Source organism: Cherax quadricarinatus, chromosome 14 (genome assembly GCF_038502225.1).
Source record: "Cherax quadricarinatus isolate ZL_2023a chromosome 14, ASM3850222v1, whole genome shotgun sequence".
Lineage (NCBI taxonomy): Eukaryota > Metazoa > Arthropoda > Malacostraca > Decapoda > Parastacidae > Cherax > Cherax quadricarinatus.
The window spans coordinates 10,371,954-10,391,755 of record NC_091305.1 but is presented as its reverse complement, the minus strand read 5'-3'; the positions used below and the strand labels follow the sequence as shown (position 1 = coordinate 10,391,755).

The window sequence follows — 19,802 nt, the reverse complement described above, 5'->3', positions numbered from 1 at the left end:
TATGAAGGGATTCAGGGAAACCAGTTAGCCAGATTCCAGACCTGGAGTTGGAAAGTGCAGTGCCTGCACTTTGAAGGAGGGGTGGAGATATTGCAGTTTGGAGGGGCATCTGAACTGTAGTATTGGCATACCTCTGGCAAGACAGTGGTGGGGTGAGCAATGGTTAAAGTTTCTACTTTTATCAGGTCAACCTACTTTGGTGGAAGACAGCCAGCGTAAAAAAAAAAAAAAAAAAAAATACTTTTTGGGGCTGACGTGTGTTGAAGTTAGGTAGTAGATTGGTAGACAGCAACCACATGATGGTAGGATTGCTGGTGTCTTTTTTTTTCTATCTCAAACACAAGATTTTAGGTCACACTTCACATCCATGTACATGCTTATATATACACACCCATTGGGGTTTTCTTCTATTTTCTTAATAGTCCTTGTTCTTTACTTCCTCTTATCTTCACGAGAGAATGGAGAAGAATTCTTCCTCCGTAAGCCACGCATGTCATAGAAGGCAACTAAAATGCTTGGAGCAAGGGGCTAGTAACCCCTTCTGTACAAATTACTAAATTTAAAAAATAAAATTGTTTTTCTTTTTGGGTCACCCTGCCATGGTGGGATACAGCCAGTTTGTTTTGAAAAAAATAAAATGTTGAAAAGTATGTAGAATAGCAATATTATATTACAGTGGAACCTCGGTTTTTGTCATTAATTCATTACAGAAAGTCTGACGAAAACCAAACTGAACGAAAACCGAAGCAATATTTCCCATAAAAAATAATGTAAATCCAATTACTCTTCTCCAGACAAATTGGTGTGTGTCATACTCAAAAAACCCCCCTGTCTAATATGAAGAAAATACTGGCCAGAATTTCAACACAATAGACATGACTTAGCTGGGGTTCTGGAGCTGTCCTGCCCATCTGCTTAATACTCACGTTATGCAGGACTGCAAATCCAACAATTTCGGCTCCTATTTGAGAGGTTTTAAGACCAATATAACCCTTAGAGCAACGAAAATTATGCACATTACATTAGCATGTCTGTACCACATTCAAAAACAACGGTGTCTCCTCCTCTGCTCGTCAGCACAGGCGCAGAGTTTCCCCTGTCAGTTCACTTCTTTAAACTTTAAAATATGCTTTAGAGCAATAGTAATGTATTAATCAGGTTTATTTACACAGCATAATTTTTGGAAATTATTTTCCACAACTCTGTTCCAGACACCCAAAACTATTAACAAAAAATACATATTATAGAGAATAACTATAGTTTTACATACAGAAAACAATGAGAAATAATAAAGTTGGTAGAATTACCGACAATATGTAAAGTAAAAGGACACAAGGGACACTCTGCTGTTAGCTAACACCAGTCAACATCACTTCCAGCACTTCAGTAAAGGCTCTAACCAGAACAGAATCCAAGCACCACGAACCAGTCAACACAGGGGTTTACACTATACCCTGTGGAGGCTGCGACAAGATTTATGTAGGTGAAACAGCAAGAAACCTCAACACCCACCTCAATGAACACATTTACGCATGTACAAACGATAACTTGAACAACACCTGTGTACAACACCGAAATTCCATCAATCATCTCATGAAATTCAGGGACACCCAATTAGTGATCAAAAAAACTAATTTCCACAGATGCAAGTGCCTTGAATCTTCACTAATAGCTGTTTCTAATACAATTAAAGAAAAAGGAAGCTTCACCATCTCTGAAGTCTTAGCAAGAATCCTCCTGAAAACAGTAAACCCTGCCATCACAGTCTCTCCTGTTTCAATTCAATTCAAATTCAATTCAATTCAATTCAAAGTTTATTCTCTATAAGGATTACAAAGCTGAGTTTACAGAAATTTGGTTATTGTGTGGTTTACATGTAGTAAAATAGTGATTACAGAGTGTACCACTAGAACGCTTAGCATGGCTAGGCATTTCGGGCAGACTTAGTTTTATTCTTAATTGTAAAATATTACAAATTATGAGGTAAGTTGGTATTATGGCTAAGTGACTAAATACTAGTTTGTGAGTTTAGCAATGTGAATGCTTTTGTTTTGGCACAGTACATAGTTTCAGTATTGGAGTATCACAGGATTCATTATTTTAAGATTGAGATTAATATTTCTGTTTATGGTCAAACGAGTCAGTGAGTGTAAGTGTGAACCACCAGGTGGTATTCGTGTAGTTAGTTGACAGGGTGTATCAGGGAGATAAGATGTTTTCTAATGGTAGTTTTGAAGGTGATGAATGTGTCTGCAGTTCTAGAGTTCTCAGGTAGGGTATTCCAGATTTTAGGGCCTTTGACATACATTGAATTTTTGTAAAGGTTTAGTCGGACACGGGGAATGTCGTAGAGATGTTTGTGTCTGGTGTTATGCCTGTGGGTTCTGTCACAACTATCAAGAAAGCATTTTAGGTCAAGGTTGATATTAGAGTTTAAGGCCCTGTAGATGTAGATTGCACAGTAGTAAGTGTGGATGTACTGAACAGGGAGTAAGTTTAGGTCTATGAAGAGTGGGGGGGGTGTGTTGCCAGGGATGGGATTTAGTGATTATTCTTACTGCAGCTTTTTGTTGGGTTATTATTGGCTTTAGTTGTGCTGTTGCAGTTGATCCCCAAGCACAAATAGCATAGGTGAGGTATGGATAAATAAGTGAGTGGTATAGTGTGAGAAGGGCATTTTGCGGCACGTAGTATCGTATCTTGGAGAGGATCCCAACCATTTTGGATACTTTTTTGGTTATATGCTGGATATGGGTGCTGAAATTCAGGTTGTTGTCAAGGTATAAGCCTAGGAATTTGCCCCCATTATTTCTGGTAATTAGAGTGTTGTCAATCTTAATGTTAATTTGTGCATCTCCTGCTCTGCTACCAAACATAATATAGTAGGTTTTGTCAGTGTTAAGCGTTAAGTTTATTGGCTGTCATCCAAGTCGATATTTTGATCAGCTCCTCATTCACAGTGGTGTTGAGGGTGGCAAGATTAGGGTGAGAGATGACATAAGTCGTGTTGTCAGCAAAGAGAATGGGTTTCAGGTGTTGGGATACGTTTGGAAGGTCATTGATGTATATGAGGAAGAGCAGGGGACCAAGGACACTTCCCTGCGGAACTCCAGTATCAAGTGGCCGTCTTGCTGATGCTGTGTCTTTAATGGTGACATACTGATACCTATTAGTAATGTAAGATTTGAAATAAGCAAGCGCATGGCCTCTTATACCGTAATGATCAAGTTTGTGGAGTAGGATGTCGTGGTCTACTGTGTCAAAAGCTTTTCTTAGGTCAATAAAAATTCCTAGTGGATATTCCTTATTTTCCAATGCTGTGTAAAGCAGATCTAGCATTTTTATGATTGCATCATTAGTGCTTTTATTTTTCCTGAATCCAAATTGGCAGGGGTTGAGTATGTTTTGAGCCGTTATAAATGAATACAGTCTCCTGTGCACGAGTTTCTCAAAGATTTTGGATAGCAATGGTAAGTTAGATATTTTTTTATTATTATCACACTGGCCGATTCCCACCAAGGCAGGGTGGCCCGAAAAAGAAAAACTTTCACCATCATTCACTCCATCACTGTCTTGCCAGAAGGGTGCTTTACACTACAGTTTTTAAACTGCAACATTAACACCCCTCCTTCAGAGTGCAGGCACTGTACTTCCCATCTCCAGGACTCAAGTCCGGCCTGCCGGTTTCCCTGAATCCCTTCATAAATGTTACTTTGCTCACACTCCAACAGCACGTCAAGTATTAAAAACCATTTGTCTCCATTCACTCCTATCAAACACGCTCACGCATGCCTGCTGGAAGTCCAAGCCCCTCGCACACAAAACCTCCTTTACCCCCTCCCTCCAACCCTTCCTAGGCCGACCCCTACCCCGCCTTCCTTCCACTACAGACTGATACACTCTTGAAGTTATTCTGTTTCGCTCCATTCTCTCTACATGTCCGAACCACCTCAACAACCCTTCCTCAGCCCTCTGGACAACAGTTTTGGTAATCCCGCACCTCCTCCTAACTTCCAAACTACGAATTCTCTGCATTATATTCACACCACACATTGCCCTCAGACATGACATCTCCACTGCCTCCAGCCTTCTCCTCGCTGCAACATTCATCACCCATGCTTCACACCCATATAAGAGCGTTGGTAAAACTATACTCTCATACATTCCCCTCTTTGCCTCCAAGGACAAAGTTCTCTGTCTCCACAGACTCCTAAGTGCACCACTCACTCTTTTTCCCTCATCAATTCTATGATTCACCTCACCTTTCATAGACCCATCCGCTGACACGTCCACTCCCAAATATCTGAATACGTTCACCTCCTCCATACTCTCTCCCTCCAATCTGATATTCAATCTTTCATCACCTAATCTTTTTGTTATCCTCATAACCTTACTCTTTCCTGTATTCACCTTTAATTTTCTTCTTTTGCACACCCTACCAAATTCATCCACCAATCTCTGCAGCTTCTCTTCAGAATCTCCCAAGAGCACAGTGTCATCAGCAAAGAGCAGCTGTGACAACTCCCACCCTGTGTGTGATTCTTTATCTTTTAACTCCACGCCTCTTGCCAAGACCCTCGCATTTACTTCTCTTACAACCCCATCTATAAATATATTAAACAACCACGGTGACATCACACATCCTTGTCTAAGGCCTACTTTTACTGGGAAAAAATTTCCCTCTTTTCTACATACTCTAACTTGAGCCTCACTATCCTCGTAAAAACTCTTCACTGCTTTCAGTAACCTACCTCCTACACCATACACTTGCAACATCTGCCACATTGCCCCCCTATCCACCCTGTCATACGCCTTTTCCAAATCCATAAATGCCACAAAGACCTCTTTAGCCTTATCTAAATACTGTTCACTTATATGTTTCACTGTAAACACCTGGTCCACACACCCCCTACCTTTCCTAAAGCCTCCTTGTTCATCTGCTATCCTATTCTCCGTCTTACTCTTAATTCTTTCAATTATAACTCTACCATACACTTTACCAGGTACACTCAACAGACTTATCCCCCTATAATTTTTGCACTCTCTTTTATCCCCTTTGCCTTTATACAAAGGAACTATGCATGCTCTCTGCCAATCCCTAGGTACCTTACCCTCTTCCATACATTTATTAAATAATTGCACCAACCACTCCAAAACTATATCCCCACCTGCTTTTAACATTTCTATCTTTATCCCATCAATCCCGGCTGCCTTACCCCCTTTCATTTTACCTACTGCCTCACGAACTTCCCCCACACTCACAACTGGCTCTTCCTCACTCCTACAAGATGTTATTCCTCCTTGCCCTATACACGAAATCACAGCTTCCCTATCTTCATCAACATTTAACAATTCCTCAAAATATTCCCTCCAGTAAGTTAGATATTGGCCTATAGTTGTTTAAGTCTGTAGGGTCACCACCTTTATGTATTGGTGTAACCCTTGCCATCTTGAGTAGTTTCAGGAAGGTGCTAGTCTCTAGTGACTTGTTAAAGAGTAATGAAATAGCATGCGAAAGGACATGGGCCGCTCGCTTGTACAGTAATGGTGGGACATGAGACAGATTCCCCGAGTTATTTTTAAGTGACTTTATAATCTCGGTGACTTCCGTGGGCTCAGTTGGTGCAAAATAGAAGGAATTAGGGAAATTCCCATCTAGGTAGTCCCCGGCATGGGCATTGGTATGTGGGATTTTACTGGCGAGATTAGATCCTATGGTTGAGAAGAAGTCGTTTATCTTGTTAGCTGTGTCAGTGGGATGTAGTGGTGTTTCATTAGGTTTAGTTAGGACAATATTCTTGATTTTTCTCAGTTTGTGGGTCCCTAGAATCTGAGAGAGTGTTTTCCAGGTCTTTTTTATATCTCCTCTAGTGTCTGTGAATCTACTGGAGTAGTATAGTTGTTTGGCTTTCTTTATTACTTTGGTGAGAGCTGATGAATAGTGTTTAAGAATATCTTTGTGTATTAAGCCTTGTCTATATTGCTTTTCATATTGGTGTTTCTTGTCAATGGATTTCAGAATGGTGCTGGTTAGCCATGGGCAACTAAGCCGTTTGTTTGTGATCTGTTTTGTTTTTATAGGACAATGTTTGTTGTATAGTCTAAGTAATTTGTTAAGAAAAATGTCTGTCCAGTCATCAATACCATTGGCCTTGGAGAATTCTGTAGGCCAGTCAACAGTCTCTAGGTCAGCTGTGAACTTCCTTACTGAGGCCTCGTCATGGAGTCTAAATGAGACTTTGTTGTATTCAAGTGGTGGTTTACTAATGTTTGTCAGGAGGAAGGTAGGATAGTGGTCTGTAGTGGCATCTGTGATTATCCCTGATTTAAGGGGGGCTAGTATATTGGTCCATATGTGGTCTATTATGGTTGCACTTGTCTCAGTGAGCCTGGTTGGTTTAGTTATTGTTGGTATGAGAAGTGTGTTGTTCATATTGTTGATGAAATCAGTTACAGGCTGATCATCTAGTAAGCCAAGGTTGATGTTGAAGTCTCCAGCTAAGAGAAGGTGGTGCTTATTCATTTGTCTGTTTGTTATTAGTGACTTTAATTTCTCACTGAAATTTGGGATGTTTGTGTGAGGTATCCGGTAAATGGCACCGATTGTTATAGGCATCTTAAGGTTTTTTACAGTAAAATTAGCAAAAATGTATTCCCCATATTCATCACTAAAGCAAGTGGTGCTAATACAAGATAATTGGTTAGAGTAATAGATTGCAATACCACCCCCCACTTGGTATGGTCTGCAGTTGTGAATTGCTGTGTATCCTGGTAGAGGGTAGATATCTATCGTGTCCTGCTTAATAGCCAGGTCTCAGTAAGAATAATGCAGGAGAAGGGTGTCTTTAGTGATTCAAGGAGTGCTAGGAGGTCATCATAGTGTTTGCTTAAGGACCTGATGTTGTAGTTAAGTACTGATAGACTTTTAGCATTGTTTAGGATAGTGCTGGCTTGTGATGCTGTGTAATAAAGGCAGTTACTTTCCAATAGGTTTTGATTGGGTGTCAGATTATGGAGGTTTAGATCAGGGTCAACGTGATCAATCATCTTCTAGGTTTAAATTATGGTTATTTATATCCTGAGTTGTGTGTTGAGTTCTAGTACTGATATCTGTAGTGGTAGGAAGTTTGGACAAGTATATAGCTAGAGTATTTTGGTCATGTAGAGTATAGTCACTACTACACATAATGAAGTTGATGTTGTCTATGTGTTGTGCTGGAATGAACTAAAGTACAACTAGGTATAAACTAGTAATATAAAAATACAAATTAAAAATTGAACAAGACTCTCACTTGTAATTGCACTAAGGTCTAATAATGACTTGTGGAGTCTATGTTTTGAGCTAGAATGAGCTATAGTACAATAGGTTTAATCTAATAATATAAAAATACAAATTAAAAATAGCACTAGTCTCTCACTAGTAATTGCACTATGGTCTAATATAGTGAATTTGGTATTGACTATGTATTGAGTTAGAATGAGCTATGGTACAACTGAATTTAATCTAATATAAAAATACAAATTAAAAATAGCACCCGTCTCTCACTAGTAATTGCACTATGGTCTAATATAGTGAATTTGGTATTGACTATGTATTGAGCTAGAAAGAGCTATAGTACAACTAGGTTTAGTCTAATAATATAAAAATACAAATTACAAATAGCACCAGTCTCTCACTAGTAATTGCACTATGGTCTAATATAGTGAATTTGGTATTGACTATGTATTGAGCTCTAGAATGAGCTAGAGTAAAACTGTGATTAATCTAATAATATAATAAAGGCACAAGACTCTCAATTGTAATTGCACTAAGGTCTTATATAAGTTGTTTACAAGAATTAGAGTATAATTAGATTTAAATTGACAGGATAAAATACACAAATTAAGGTAGCAAAAGAATAATAAAAAAAAAATGATAAAAATAAAAATGGCAATGACTTGATTATAATATGCTAGTAAGTTAATACTACACAAAGCACATTACAGAGAATGAACATTGAAACAGGCCTTCTCTATCCACCCTTCAACAGAAATATTCGTCTAACCTATTTTTATGTTACCCAGGTAATAGCTTTTATATCCTTTTACTCGTGTGCGAGTTAATTGTTCTAACATTGTATCACTACTACTACCACTAGTATTGCACCTCACTCTGAGCCTATATATACCCTCTGTGTCCATGTACTGTTTGTAATGGCTTGACAAAGCTCCTGGAGAGCAAAACGTTGCCAATGAGAAATAAATATAAGGGACTAATGAAATGGATAAATGAACATTTAATATCACTTTTACCTTGTTGGTGTATGGAAGACACGAAGAGGGAAGAGGGAGGAGGAGAGGTTATTGGTTGAAAGGGAAATCCCCCTCCATAAGGACTCCAGGTATCAAATTCCTATCTGGGGTTACTTCCCTTCTTTATCTTTTACTGGCACTGGACCCCTGTCGCACAAAAAAATCTGTCCAGAGAGTTCTGTTTCTGGCATCCCTTTAATATTTGCCTAAAATGGGAGAAGGCATTGTCACTGAACATGTTGCAGACACGGATTGCAACAGCTTTGTTAGGGTGATATTTCTCCACAAAACTTTGCAACTCACTCCACTTTGCACACATGTCCTTAATCACTGAAGAAGGCACATTCAGAACTTTCTTTGGCCCTATGGTGGCTCATTTAGCAGTCACGCTCACTCAATAAACAAGCACAAAAAAGTATGGATTATTACGATATGTTTTGGATGAATGTGCAGGGAAATGCTCACTCGACGAGAAACAAAGCCAGACTGACTCAGAACGCAGACCGATGAAAACCGAGGTGATGAACGAAAACTGGAACAAAATTTTGATGAAAAATGTCATCGAAAACCAAATTCGACGAAAACCAGGACAAACAAAACCCAAGGTTCCACTGTATATAGGTCTTTGTTATGAATTTAGGCAACAGTGAAATTAATACATTCTAGGCAAATCTCTGAATTTTTACAGAGGATACAGTTAAATAAGCACAGAGGCCTGCTGCCTCTCTACATATTTAATGGTTTCTGCCACTTTGGTAAGGTTTCACATATGAGAGTACGTCCTCTGATTCCACATTTTCAAATTTGAGCACTAGAATGCTGTGGTCTACTGCAACACTTTTTTTTAGGTCGATAATGAGGCCCATTGCACATCCAAGAGAGGAATAGATTCAGCCATGCAGTTTTATAAATGCATCATTGGTGTTTCATCCCAGCCTGAAGCCAAATTGACACAGATTAAGGAGATTGTGTTGGAATTGGTTACGAATTTATATATTTGTTAATATATTTTACGAAAATTTTAGACAAAATAATATATAAACTAATTGTCTTTCATATATAGACATGCTTTAGGTTTTAGTATTCCCAATTAACTTTAAGCCCCTGCATGAGGACAATGTTCTTAATTATTAAAGGTTCCAAGCAGCTTCTGCATCTTAAACACATTATCCCGAAATGCCTGGGCAGGCTAGTGACTGTAATCAATATTTTGTAACGTGTAAACCATACATTGTAAACTTTGCAAGGAAATGAACTTTCATTTTCATTATGTTGGTATTTTATCTCTTTACTCTCACACCTCCCTAAGAGTACACATGCCCATATACAGTAGTATGAATACCCAACACCTACCTGAAAGTGACAATTAATCTGTTCCATTGGCTGAGAAAAACTTTGTCAGCCTGATTACGATAATAGTAGAGGTCACCACAGAAAGACTTAAGGCTCTTTTGTAGTCTGTCCTCCGACTGGTACCCATCGTGGATAGCTAACTCTGCCCGTTGACAATTAGCTTGAGGAATGAAACACATTTTAAATAAATATATTTAAATGAAAGCTGTCATAGTTAAGGCTAGTAAGCAGCTACAAATAACAAAACAGCATAATTAAAAAAACTAACAAAATTCTGTTATAAATGGAAGGAATTTTAGTACTTATTCTTATTGCTAAACATAATGAGGGCAAATTCCTGGGCCTACACCTCGACAGCAACCTGAAATTCAGCACCCATATCCAACATATCAACATACAACAAAAAAAATATCCAAAATGGTTGGAAGCCTCTCCAAGATATGTTACTACGTGTCACAATCAGCCCTTCTCACACTATACTATTCACTCAACTATCCCTACCTCACCTATGTTATTTGTGCCTGGGGGTCAACAGCAGCAACACACCTAAAGCCAATAATAACCCAACAAAAAGCCGCAGTTAGAATTATCATGCAATCCAATATTAGGCAACCCCCCCCCCCCCCTCACTCTTCAAAGATCTAAACTTACTCACTGTACAGAACATCCACACTTACTACTGAGCAACCTACATTTACAGAACCACAAATCCCAATATTAACCCGGAACTAAAACACTTTCCTGATAGTTATGACAGGACCCACAGGCACAACACCAAGCACAAAAATCTGACATTCTTCGTGTCCGGCAAAACCTATACAAAAATTCAATGTACATTAAAGCGCCTACAATCTGGAACTTCCTGCCTGAAAAACTCTAAAACTGCAAACACAACTATCACTTTCAAAACTACCATTAAAAAACATCTTATCTCCCTGACACACCCCACCGTTAGCTAACTACATGAAAAGCACCTATTCACTTGTATCATGCACACATAAAAAACAAATTAGACCTACTCTCGATATCTGATTCCCCCCAATTTACACATACACTCACCCAAATGACTGTAAACATAATGACCATAATGCCTAGGCAGGATAGACGCTATCTCTGCACTGCAACTCATTACTGTAAATATATAACCTCAATGTACTACTTGCAAAGAAATAAAATTTTATTATTTGATCTGATAATAAATCTTAAGCTAGTCGTAAGTTTGCCCGAGATTCTCAAATATAGGAGCTTTAATTGAAACTATCATACCAAAATTAAACCATTCTCATTGCTAAATTTACAAACTGTAATGCAGTTACCTAGCTTTAATATCAATATGCTCCATAACCTGCATTAATATAGTTAAAATTATTATTAGTCTGCCCAAAATGCCTCGTCATACTAGGCATGATGATAGCCCTCTTTGTAAATAGTATTTTATAATATGTAAACCACACATTGTAACCAATATCTTATAATATGTAAACTCCATTGTAATCTTTACAGGGAAATAAACATTTGAATTTGAATGCCCAAGAAAATCTTCAAGTACTTGTTTTAGCAATATTGTAGGGATGGAAATTTGGCATATTACATACACAATAAAATTTGAGCAAAGGATGAAAAATAATAAAGGATTATTGTGTAGATGGTGGTTAGTTTGGCTTTCAAGCCTGACGACCAGCGGCGGCTCCAGAATTTCTATGAGTACAGGAAAAACTTAATTAATATTATTTGGCGTGGTTTTGGGGAAAGTTTATAGATATTATGGGGGCTGAAGCCTCCTTCTTGCCTCCCCTTTAGTGACACCATTGCTGACGACTCCAGGAGAGTCATCAAGGCTGCAGTTCATCTGTAAATGCCCAGTGGAAAATATATTTCTCAGGTTCTTAATAGTACTACAATAATATACATAAAATAAAATTGTAATTTCTTAAATGTTATACAGAAAAGTTACAACAGTTAGCTTTGCATTCCGAATGGCTATATTTATTCAATTATAATACCAATTTAATTTGATACAATCAAAAAATCAGAAGAAAGCCAATTATGCAAAATATTTCAGGCAAACCAAATCATAAAATCTGCATCCCACTTCAATCTAAACCTAACACGTAATTTTAGGCACTGTGCATCAGTACAGCTTGAGTATTTTATTACAATCAGCAGCAACAGCAACAGCCTGGTTGATCAGGCGCTGATCCACCAGGAGGCCTGGTCACAGACCGGGCCGCGGGGGCGTTGACCCCCGAAACTCTCTCCAGGTAAACTCCAAGTAAACAATGAGATAGTTTGCAAATGAACTGGACAATTACAAATAACTTATATGGAATTTACATCAATCAAAATTATCTATTAATAATTGATGTTTGTCTTAGTTGCGGGGCAGGTACTGTAGTACTAATTTCATCAGTTCATATTCGTAACAAATAATTAGGATAACTCCATTTCTTTCATATTTCATTATGTTTGATCATGCCTCGTGGAGGTATAAAAATTTAATTTGTTTTGAGAGAGCAGAAATTAATTAAATATCACTAAAAATTTTAATGAATCACAAATCCAAGACATCAGACCCTGCTCCAGAGTCGAGCTAATCAAAGGAACGAACGAACAAGTTCAGGTAAAATCCCAAATGGGAGGAGCGGGGAAGACGGGACAGACGAATATCTCTGGAGAGGAGTGTTCTTAGTCGTAGAAATAGAGCCAGGGCTTAACCCAGCAGCTAAGGTGACCGTGGGACAGATATTGAGAACAGAAATTCAGGCTCTTCTTGACTCACGAAATTGTAATAACATGATTGCAAACTAACCATACCACGGGTGGGATTTGAACCCGCGGTCAGATTGTCTCAAAACTCCAGACAGTTGGGTTAGCCACTGGACCAGCTAGCCACAATAAGATTCGTCCAACTAGGTATATTTCTACACCATATGAAGGTTAGCATAGGCACCACTGTGACCAGAAATGCAAGTTTTTACAGACGAATCTCCAGCGACGGTTTGGAGTTTCGAGACACTTTGACCGCAGGTTCAAATCCCGCCCGTGGTATGGTTTGTTTGCAATCGTGTCATTACGATTTCGTGAGTCATGTTGACGGCAGTGATGGGACTTGAGCTAGAGTTCATCACGACCACGCTAGCTGGAGATTCGCCTGTAAAAATTTGCATTTGTGGTCACAGTGGTGCCTATGCTAACCTTCCTATGGTGTAGAAATATACCTAGTTGGACGAATCTTATTGTGGCTAGCTGGTCCAGTGGCTAACACGACGGTCTGGAGTTTTGAGACTCTCTGACCGTGGGTTCAAATCCCGCCCGTGGTATGTTTTTTTTCAGGCTCTTCTGTTGGGACTCCAGTAGGGGTGAGCTGGGAGGACGGGACAGGCGAAGATTAGCGCTAGAGAGTGTAGAATTGAGCCATGTCTTAACCCAAAAGCTAAGGCGAATGTGGGTCAGAGAATGAACAGCGCAAGGTACCTGTCAGATAATCCAATGTTATTTGTAAATAGGGTTAAGAGCAGGATCATACAAGGAGTAGAAATAGTTGTGCTTTTTTGTGGGTCTGTGAATGTCTTCAAGGAGGGAGGTCCAGTAGTCATGTCGTGTCTCAAGTTTGTCTATCTGTCATTGAGCGTCTTCCAGTACAGATTCAGCGCAGAGATGTCTAATTGGGCATGGAGAGACTCGCTTGTGCCAAAGTCCTCCAATCTGACATCAAGCACCCAGCGCAGCGCCTTGTTCTGGACACGCTGTAGTTTAAGTTTGTTTTAGCTGCAAGAGAGAGGGCTAGAGCAGAGTAAGTTATCAGAGGACGTATTAGGGATTTGTAGAGGTGTAGCTTGGTGCATTGGGAGGCATGTTGCAGCTTGTAGAGGCCCACAAGGGCCTTTAATCAAAGGTAAACTGACATCACAATAATCAAAATATATTGAAGTATACTTATTAAAGCCTTGAAATTGATGATATGGAAGGCAATGAGTATTAAATGACTGAAGAAGCCACTGGCTGATGAAATGCTTCCTCAGTAAAGATTCCCAAATGTTGCACAAGTGTCTCATTTCTGAATTTGTCAGTTTTCTAAACCGTTTATGCATCACATCTCAGACACAGCAACATCTTGGGATCTTGATACAGAGAATTCTATTATACCCACCTAACCTACAGGCATAACCTATTTACAGTGACCCCACCGCCTCCTGCTTTCTACTCACCTGACTGCAGTATATATGCCACTGCTCCAGGTACACTGCACTTTTTCAAGACTGATGGACCGAACACGCAGACTCCAGGGTAAGGGACTGATTACCTCAAAATCACCTTCCACCATTCTTCTCTGTACTGGACTAAAGAAGCCACTGGCTGGCGAAATATTTCCTCAGAAAGGTTCCCAATTTGCACAAGTGTCTCATTCCTTAACTTGTCCGTTTTCTAAACTATTCACATCATAACACTGACTGTCACATTATTAGCATTTAGCAAGTTCAAAGAAGTCGATTTTTGCTGGGTCTCTGGATCCAGGACTCTAGGTATACTGATTTTCAGTTCACTGAACATATACTCATTCACAGGATGTCTGTTTCTTTAACTATTTTCAGCGTTCTCTCAACACTGAAGCTGATGGCAACAATGTTGGTCAGAGCTAAGGCATAACAAATTGTCTTCCAACAATCCACAGTGGGGTTACTGGCTACCATCCTTCCATCGGTCATGTGCGGGGAAACAATACTTAGTGTAAAAAAAATTAAGAAAATTTTGAGTAACGACGAAGATATGAGAAAACATTTAGATTGTGGACTTCGTTGCTCAGAAGAGAAAATCTCCTGATTCAGACCTTATGTTAAAGTGATTCCCCCCCCTACCCCCTCAGTGAGGCTTTTGGTTATTTTGATAGGTCTTCCATTGGCTTATCAGATCACACCACAAAACATAAAGGTCACATAACATTAACAAAATGGTCACAACCTTCATCTACATCAAGGAAATCAAGTTTCACAGTTGAAAGTCTTCTGGAGAGGATCCCGCTGACTCGAGTAGGGGGTAAATTATTACTACTATGCAAATCCTGGAGAAGAGGCTGTTTGAAATCCAGATATACAACTGAAACAAAAGAAAAGAAAATTGTATAACCGAAAGGCTGTTTACGAGCGGCCGGCAGTAACAGTTTGGTTGATCAGGCTCTGATCATCACGAGGCCTGGTCACGGACCGGATCGTGGGGGTGTTGACCGCCGAAAGCCCCTCCAGGTATATGAACACTGATAGGTTGTGACCTTGTTAGTCAGAATCCTAGGACTTAATAAGAGTCAGTATCTCCAAAAGTAGACTCCTGTCTAGCACAGAGTAACCCATAACGAACATAGGGTAGTGGGGATTAAAATCACCCAGGAGGAATATGTGGTATCGCTCACAAATTAATTCAGCAAGAGCAGAGCTTCTAAAATCCTATCGGGAGGGAGGTACAAGGAGCACAGAGGGCCCCCCCCTCCTCCCTGCAACCTCACTCGAATGCCCAGACCCTGGACAGAGGGCAGACAAAACTGACATAAATAACAGAATGGACAAAGACCCCTCATCTTTTCATGGTAACTGCCAGGAGGGAAGGGGGGGGTGAAGAATCCAGAGACAACTCCGTTGCTCAGTTTAGCCCCATACAAACATTGTACTTACGAGTTCGACCCAAAAGAGAGCAAATGCATTCCATGTGAAGCTTAATTCCCCAACAATTCCACTGGACGAGAGAACACATTGAGCCAAGGAAGGTCTAGGTAGTCACCTCCTAGATAACGTCCAGAGTGGATGCCACCAGCAGTCAGCCCGTATTATTTTAACAGCCGGGTATCCGGTCGCAGATGTAGCCTGCAAACGTGTCCATGGCTATCATCCAAATCTCCAAATCAGTTCGAAGGGGCCAGGTCCTCTAGGAAGTGATCCCTCTTCTTGTCAGCAGGAAGAGGCCACTTCAGAAATCTGTGACCCAGACCCTCTTGAGCGGATATCCAGTAGCTGACTTCCACTGGTAATTCATCCGAATTTTCCTTACAAAATGGAACATCTAGTGAACTTTTCCTGCTGGGGATAGAGGACCAGGGCAAGAACTTTCTCCACCGGGTCACCACGATACAAGAGGGAACAAGCATGCACAAGTCTTCAAGTCTTTATGACCAGATTGTCCATTGAGATCCAGAGGATTTAGATTTGTCAACTTATAGCTTTGTCAGAGTTGGATCGTATCATACGTGGGTATATTTTCCTTGAATTCATGGTAGGAGTGTGTGTTTAAAGCACCAACGAAAGCACCGATCACCCACCACCAAGCCAATAAATCAAGAACAAACCCATCGATAGAATAATTTTCTCAGCAAAGGTTAAAAATCCACAAGCAAAAAAAAACTTGTCATGCTGGGAGGAAACAATCTGCCCAACACTATTCAGGATATATAAAACATCAGCATTCTTATCAAGATTGCAGAAATAGACAGTTGCCTTCCAAAACAACAAGGAGGAGGAGGCCAGGACCAGCAACAACAGACTGCCCGGCAGAGTCGGTCAAACTAAATCCATGCTGGGGTCATCGGGAGAAGTCGCTCATGCATGTTCATTGATATGATAGATAAGGAGCACAGCAGAAGTGCGGAAAAAAATTGAAGGCTAATGGTTGACTAATAAGAGGAAATCACCGTCCGGTCACCAGCCCTAGTACCCAAACCAACATGACAAGCAATGCCAACTTTCCCATGGACCACTACCTTGCCCAGCTCTGGGATGGTTCGCCCAAAATTAACAAAACAAAGTTTAGCAAAATAGCCTACTCACACTGAGCGCCAGACGTGCTAGCAGCATTCAACTAGTAGCGTGGGAAAATTTAAATTTGCATAACCGAGTGTAATGCAGGGAAGGGGGGAGCGTACTCTTTGCCTCACCTATACTGCCCTGAAGCTGCAGCTGCTGCACTGACAGGTATATGTGGTAATGAGGACGTGCCCGCAGGAGCCACGTACATTTGAGTCCTCCCGAGAAGCCTCGAGGGAAGCCAGGAGATGTAAGACTTCCTCCTGGACCCTCCACCAAGCCCCCACACACCTTCCTCCCAGCAACCATCATGGCTGCAGGAGTTACCGCTTCTGTAAAAAAAAAAATCAAGTACAACCACAGTGTGCTCCTATCCCTATTACAACAGTTGACATCTAGCAGTTTAGTTATTTAGCTATATTATTAATTATTATTATTATTAGGGAAGAGCGCTAATACATAGGGGTCATACTGGACATAGTGAATGGGAGACAATCAGATTCGATTCAAGGAGAGTACAGGTTTACTTCCCTGGATCAAGAACCCCTACTGGCATCAAGGTATATTAAATTTCATGCGCTATATTAACTAAGATGCTACACTAGAAATCACGCCGGTTGCATTGCCTGCCTTCCACCTCATCAATTAATTTACTACAAATAATGTTCTTATTGACGATATTTGTGGGGTGCTCGATACAGATGTGAAGTATATGCACTGTACATGTCTCAGTAACTAAATTATAATCGAGTAACCCACATTAAGAAAGTACAGAAATAACGAAAATATTGGTTTACTGGAGACTCCTCAGGCGGTTATAAACCAATTACAGGAACAGGTAGATTTGCCAGGACATCCAGGCTCAGGTCTTCATGTGGTGATCCGGCTATAAGCCAACCGAAATGAAGCCCTTATATATGTAAATATGTCTGGTGCACACGGAAGGAGAAACGAGCCTACTGAGTGACCCACACCATGCAAGTCCCCCTGAATCCAATCCAAAATGCCTTTTTCGTGTGAAGTGGGGAAGGGGGGGGGGAAGATATGCAAATCCATGTCGGCACCTGTCTTCTCCGACTTCGTTAATTTTCACCCTCAGAAAACATACGGTGATACTAACTTGTGGCTTTTCTTTTAATTTATAATTAGTTTTACCATAAGAACTAAATCATAAGGGTCATACAGCGTTTAATTTATAATAAAAAATATTAGTGATTTTCCTCATGTTTTCTCTGCATGTAACCAGATATAAACATAAATAGTGCCTTACCACTGTAACTTGTTTAGCTATCAAAACTTGCGGCCCATTCCCTGGACCCATTATGTTTCTCCTTTTGACTACCACCCCACAGGATGGGTCTGTCGTGTATAACAAAGATATTAACTGAACTCCTCGTGTTCTGTATTTCTAAACCCCCTCAAGGAAGGTTCCTTGATGTTGGTGAGGGGCTCTTGATTTAGGGAATTGGATCTGTGCTCCAGTTCCCCGAATTAAGCCTGAATGCCTTCCACATCCCCCCCCAGGCGCTGTATAATCCTCCGGGTTTAGCGCTTCCCCCTTGATTATAATAATAATAATGTATTTCTAAACACAAAATTATTACCAGTGTATACATTTCATTGTTTCTTCTTGGTACACCTCTTCAAGGGGGGCTCCTTGGCGTGGTGAAGAGGCTCTTGGTCTGAGGAATTAGCCCTGTCGATCTTCTTCCTCAGACCGAACCTAATTACCCCCCATTCTCCCCTCCCCTATCCCATCCTCCCCTTTTTCCATTCCTCCTCCTCCTCACCCCTCCCTTTTGCCCTTCCTCTTTTTGACCTTTGGGATTTCTCCCACAAGCTCGCTAGTTCCTAGGTAGGGGAAAGGACACCGGGGTCCATCCCATTCCATTGAGGTTCTTGGCGGTGGCGTAGTTTGCCATGGAATCTGGATTGCCTGGGGATGTCCCGATCCCTCTCCGGTATCCTGGAGTAGCTTTGGGTGTCTTTCGGGCGACGGGTGTATCTCTGGAAGCCACCTTTCGGATTCCGGGGGTGGTGGCCGAAGGAGGTATGCTTTGTGGCGGATATCCGGCCGCCCTCTCTTTTGTCCACCGAGGTAGCTCGGCAGATGTGAGGTTGCTATCCCGGACTGCTGGTTTACTGGCATGAAGGGTAGGGTATGGCATGGGTTCCATGCTGCATCTGCGCTACTAGCGGTGCTGAGGTCCTCTTGGGCGCGGAGGGAGATTTCCGGCCCTTTCATTCCTCCTGGGAACTATTCCTCCCCGCTCCCCCCTTTTTTTATTCTTTTTTTTATTTTTATTTTCTTTTCTTCTTTCTTTTTTTTCTTAAAAACAAAAAGCAAAGGAGTAACCTAACCATGGCAGCCCTAGTCCATGAACCCACTACCCCCGGGCCCCTTCTTGATACCGCACCCCATTCTGACCCTGCCTTGTGTTTAGACCACTCTTTGGACACTCCTGATGCCCCTGTACCTCTTGCTGGTGCTGTTTCCTCACCCGCTTCAGGTACCGGGGCTTCGACTGACTCCTTCGATTTTTCTGAACTCCGCTCTCCTTTGACTATGCTTCCGGCTTCTCCCTCTACGGTACGGCAATTTTCGAATCGCCCGCCCATTTCACGCCGGACCAACTCCGGTCCTACTCCTAAACACCAACGTCAATCTCCTGATGATGCTCCTTCGCTACCTTCCCATTCTACTCGGAAAAAACCGACACGTCAAGCACTCCCTCTCCACGCTCAGTTTCGGACCACACAATGGACTAAATTCTTTACTTTAAGACCGACTTCTTCTTCTGCCTACCTTTCTGACCATAGTATTGGCAAAGCGCTCCTGCGTCATGTTGGTAGAGATATTTCATTTCATGCTCTCAAGAGCGGTATGCGCATCGTCACTGTCCAGAATGCTACCCAAGCTCATGATCTTTCTCTCCTTTCGAATATCGATACTACTCCTATCACTATTGAAAAACATCTTTCTCTCAATTCTTGTAGTGGTACTGTCATTCTGCCCCATACCATAGTCCAACAGAATTTCCAGTCATGTGGCAATGACATTTTTGAACAGCTGGAACTCCAGGATCTCCCAATCCTCAAAGTAGACACTTATGTCCTTCCTGCCCGGGGGCGGAGACGTTACCCTTGCAATGTGGCTCGTTTAACTTTTGACAGCCGAGAACTCCCGTCCTCTGTATATGTCGCGGGACATCGGTTACAAGTTCGAAAGGTGATACCTACACTGCAACAATGTAGAAATTGCTGGCGTTTTGGTCACCCAGCGAAATATTGCAGATCTATGGCCGAATGCCCAGTCTGTGGTGCCGACGACCATTCTAATACATCTTGCAGTCAACCTCCATCTTGCCTTAA

At 41.1% G+C, this 19,802-nt stretch overlaps 1 protein-coding gene across 1 annotated transcript in view; it reads right to left on the bottom strand.

Moving 5' to 3' along the window:
• The window catches only part of LOC128695435 (uncharacterized), a 173,258-nt gene that overhangs the window by 31,136 nt on the left and 122,320 nt on the right, over positions 1-19,802 (bottom strand). The window contains exons 5-7 of the mRNA XM_070084848.1: positions 16,562-16,762; positions 10,705-10,776; positions 9,646-9,805 (exon numbers count right to left, since the gene is read on the bottom strand). Coding sequence (XP_069940949.1) covers positions 9,646-9,805; positions 10,705-10,776; positions 16,562-16,762 — 433 coding nt within the window. The remainder of the gene's footprint in view (positions 1-9,645; positions 9,806-10,704; positions 10,777-16,561; positions 16,763-19,802) is intronic.